Raw genomic sequence first — 4,650 nt, 5'->3', positions numbered from 1 at the left:
CCCCCCACCCCCCGAGGCGGCTGCGGTGCTTGCTTTGGAAAGATGCTCTCGCCCGGCTTCTTTCCCCCACCCGAGCGATGCAGGAGAAGAGCGAAGCGAAGTAAAAACTGGTCCTCGGCTCCGCCCCTTTCGAACGAAGCCCGGACAAGCGCCGCCCCGTTTTGGAACGAAGCCCGGGCAAGCGCCGCCCCCTTTCGAACGTTGGTGGTTTTTTTTTTTTTTTAAAAAAAAAACCAGACTCGCTTTCGCTGCGCGCTTTGGAGACGCCCGGAGAGAGTGACTGGGCAAGCTTGGGTGGGCCGGGCGGTGGATTATGGGTCTCTGCGGAGTTTTTTTTTTTTTTTTTTTTTTTTGCGTGTGGGTGTGTGTGTGAGAGAGAGAGAGACCCCCCCCCAAATGGGGTTGGCCCTGGGGATTTAGGCCCCCTTGCAAACCCCAATGTATCTTTCTAATAGCCATTTTTTAAAAAGAACTTTTTAATTGATTTCCCCTTCTTCTTCCTCCTCCACTCGGCTGGGTTTCTGAGGATGGGCTTTGTCGTACTTGAACTATGGGTTTTGCAGTACCCGTGGCGTTGGGAGAATTAACGGCGGGTTTTCCTTCTTTTAATGCATCTTTCTAATAGCCATTTATAAAAAGAACTTTTTCATTTATTTCCCCTTCTTCCTTCTCCTCCACTCGGTTGGGTTTCTGAGGGTGGGCTTTGTCGTACTTGATCTATGGGTTTTGCAGTACCCGTTGCATTGGAGAATTAACGGCGGCTTTTCCTTCTTTTAACCTGCAAACCCAAGGCATCTTTCTAATAGCCATTTTTAAAAAGAACTTTTTCATTGATTTCCTCCTCCACCCCCACTCGGCTGGGTTTCTGAGGATGGGCTTTGTCGTACTTGAAGTATGGGTTTTGCAGTACCCGTTGCGTTGGAGACTTAACGCGTGTTTTCCTTCTTTTAACCTGGAAACTGAATGCGTCTTTATGCAATCCAATAATAGCCATTTTTAAAAAAATAACTTTTTAATTTCTTACCCCCCTCCCCCCTCGGCTGGGTTACTGAGGATGGACTTTGTAATCCTTGAACAAAGTATGCAGTTTTTCACTACCGTTGCATTGGCGAATTAACTAACCCTTCTTTAAACGTGCAACTTTCTAACAGCCATTTAAAGGGATGGGGGCGCATTTAAAGAAGTTTTTAATTACTTTCCCTTCCCCAGCTCGGCTGGGTTTCTGAGGATGGGCTTTGTCGTACTTGATCTATGGGTTTTGCAGTACCGTTACGTTGGAGGATTAACGCGGGTTTTCCTTCTTTTAACGTGCAAGCCCAATGCATCTTTCTAATAGCCATGTTTAAAAAGAACTTTTTGATTTCTTTCTCCCCTCCTCCACTCGGCCGAGTTACTGAGGATGGACTATGTAATACTTGAACTACGGGTTTTGCAGTACCTGTTGCATTGGCGAAGTAACCCGGGTTTTCCCTTCTTTTAACATGCAAACCAAATGCATCTTTTTAGTAGCCATTCGGGTATAAAGAACTCTTTTAATTTCTCCTCTCTCCTCCCAGCTTCACTTGGTTACTGAGGATGGACTTTGCAATACTTGGGACTATGGGCTTCGTAGTGTCGTTGCAGTGGCCAACTAACGTGGGTGTGTTACCTTCTTTAACCTGCAAACTCAAGTGCAACTTTCGAATAGCCTCTGTTGGAAATTGCAATATTGTAAAAATATTTCTCCCTATTGGGAAAGAACGGCCCACTGGGAACCGAATGATAGATTGCCTTCTTTCCTCCTGGGCTTTAATGTATGTATGTATTTATTTTATCCTGGACCCAGATTATGTATTTTATTTTATTGATAAGGCCGCAAGACTAATCAATTAATAAAGTATTCTAATAGCTCTTCGGGGGGGGGGTTGCATTTAGTAAACAACATATTAATATATTCTTTTCTCATCCAGCTTTGTTTGGTTTTAAGGGCGTTTTCTGACTTTGGGCCGTTGTTTTTAGGTAGGAAGGATGGAAGCGTGGAGGATTTGCAGATGCTTTTAAGTAAATAAGGATAACCCTAGTTGAAAATCCTGCACTTATTACCGGTCTTAAATGAGGTTCAACGTTAGACTGAGTCAAGAGCTCGAGGAAGATTTTTTTTACTATACGTCTTGAGGTCTGATATTTTTTTAAAAATTCGGGGCCATGCAACAAATGGGATAATGAATCAGGGAGAAATGCAGCAAAATAATAATAATAATAATAATAATAATAATAATAATAATAATAATAATAATAATAATAATAATAATAATAATAATAATGGAGGCCTGGAGCAATTGAAGAAAAAATAATAAATGGATGGCATATTCAGGTCCTGGGTCGCTGTAGGGGAAAGAAAAAACTTTGCATCCTAAAAGAACTGCGAAAATGCAAAAGCAGATCCTAAATAAATGGATTAATCCCAATAATATTGCAAAGAGCTAACAAGCAAAGGAAGCCTAGAGGGAGCCCAATGACGTCAGAGGTCTAGACCCCGCCCTCAGGGTGAGGTCACGTGGGTTCCCAAGGTCGGGAAAAACAACCCGCAAAAAACCGGCCGTGCCAGCAACCAATATGGCGGCCTTCGCTTCCTCCAGGAAGGCCCCTTCCCTTTTAAAAAAGAAAAGAAAAATTCGCCCTTTTAAATCCTGAAGGGCGTTTCGCGAGACGCCGACCGTCTTTTTACCTCTTCCCGGCCCCTCCAACTCAAACCCTCGGCGTGAAATATTCCGCCGACCGTTCCCTCCCTCAAAAGTCCCGCGGCCCGCACGAAAGATGGCGGGAGGCGGCGGGGCTCCGAGGGCGCATGCGCGACCGAGCCCTTTCCTTCGACGTCACTTCCGCTTCCGGCCGGAGAAACTATGGGGGCGCTCCGGATTGAGGGGAAAAAATGGCTGCCATGAGCCGCGGAGTGAACCGTGGGGGGATCCCCGGGGAAGATGCTCGGTTAGTTTGGGGTGGGGGGGGGCCCGGTGGGGCGGGGCACTATATGGAGAAGAAGGCGGGCTTGTCAGGCCCGGAACTCGCCTCTTCTCTCATTTCGGGGTCACCCAACAGCCATAACCACAACTCCCATCATCCCCAGCCTCAGCTGTGGCTGGGGATAATGGGGGTCTTTTTCGGGTTTTTTCGGCCCAGCGTCCTCTTAAAAACTACAGCGCCCATCATCCTCAAGTGATGCCTCCTCCTCCTCCTCCCTCTCCCCATTGGTGGAAATCTCCCCTGTTGGAGTGGCAAGACCCATAATCCCCAGCCTGATGTAAGTCTGATGGTGGTCAAAAGCCCATCCGCCATTCTCTTCCTTTTTTTAAAAAAAAGGAGTTTTAGGGCAATATATATATATATGACCTGACGAAAGCTTAGTAAAATAAAATTTTAATTATTTTAAAATTTTAAGTTCTGAAGCTCGCAGGATGTCTGCTTCTTTTTTTACACACACATATATATATATCAATATATATATCAATATATCTATATCAATATATCTATCTAGCTATCTATATGTATGTATATGTATATATAATTTTTATAATAGCATTTTTAGAATAGTTTAGAATATATATATATATGTATATATGTATGTATGTATGTATATATAATAATTTTTAGAATAGTATTTTTAGAATAATTTGTAATATATTTTAGCCAGAGTTTTAAAAGACCTTACAAAGTGTTTTTGTTGGGATTTTGGAGGATTTTGAGCTGAGATCGTAGCCAGGATTTTAAGCATTTTAACTAACAGACTTTTAAATGACGCAGGAAAAAACCCGAGATTTTAACTTTTTACACACACACACACACACACACACACACACATATATATACACACATAATATATATTAATATATCTATCAATGTATATCAATATATCAATGTATATCAATATCTATCTATTGATATATAAATATATATTGCATTAATAAGTAATACAGGTAGTCCTTGACTTACAACCTCTCATTTAGTGACCAAAGTTAGGACGGCGCTGGAAAAAAATAATGATTTATGACTGCTTTTCACACTTTTCACAACCGTTGTGGCATTCCCCTGTGGTTATGTGGTCCAAATTCGGACGCTTGGCAACTGACTCGTATTTATAAAGGTCACAGTGTCCCGGGGGGGGGGTGTCATGTGATTTCCCCCCCCGCCCCTTTTGCGACCTTCTGTCAATCAAAGCCAACGGGGAAGCCAAATTCACTTAACAACCCTGTTGCCGACTGAACCCCGTGCCGTGATTCGCTTAACAGAGGCAAGAAAGCTCTTAAAAGGGGGCAAAATTCACTTAATGAATAACCGCAATTCGTAACCAAGGTGGGTGGGAGGTGAGTCACGGCCAAATGTATGATTTTTTTGCTGTTGTTCAAATTCTCTCTTTTTTGTGGTCTTTGCAGGGCTCCGACGGGAAGCCTTTAGCTGCCATGTCCCTCTCCCCCACCATGCTGCCATGCAAGAAAAGGAAAACTATCCGGATGGATTCCTTTTCCGAAGCCGAACCTGTTCCGACGGAGGTGTCTCCTTCAGGTGGGATCAACCAGCTTGTCGATGACGAGGAGATCAACCCTCCTTTGACTGAAGGGGAGGAATTGAAAGTAGAGTAGAATAGAATAGAGTAGAGTAGAGTAGAGTAAGGTA

The 4,650-nt window shown here is 43.6% G+C and overlaps 1 protein-coding gene across 2 annotated transcripts in view; it reads left to right on the top strand.

Annotated features, from left to right (window-relative positions):
- Positions 1-2,886: 2,886 nt before the first annotated feature.
- GON4L (gon-4 like) overlaps positions 2,887-4,650 on the top strand; it is a 35,899-nt gene continuing 34,135 nt past the window's right edge. Inside the window, exons 1-2 of one of the 2 annotated variants that reach the window (XM_070950885.1) lie at positions 2,887-2,967; positions 4,410-4,539. In XM_070950885.1, the coding sequence (XP_070806986.1) occupies positions 4,437-4,539 (103 nt within the window). In that variant the 5' untranslated portion in view covers positions 2,887-2,967; positions 4,410-4,436. Of the gene's footprint in view, positions 2,968-3,238; positions 3,281-4,409; positions 4,540-4,650 lie in introns of those variants that run through there. The other variant, XM_070950886.1, reaches the window with a different exon arrangement.

The sequence above is a fragment of the Pituophis catenifer genome, unplaced genomic scaffold, assembly GCF_029215685.1.
Source record: "Pituophis catenifer annectens isolate HBS135680 unplaced genomic scaffold, rPitCat1.0.hap2 SCAF_10, whole genome shotgun sequence".
NCBI classification, from domain to species: Eukaryota; Metazoa; Chordata; class Lepidosauria; order Squamata; family Colubridae; genus Pituophis; species Pituophis catenifer.
Note: the sequence above shows the minus strand (reverse complement) of the source record. Positions and strands in the feature narration are given on the sequence as shown.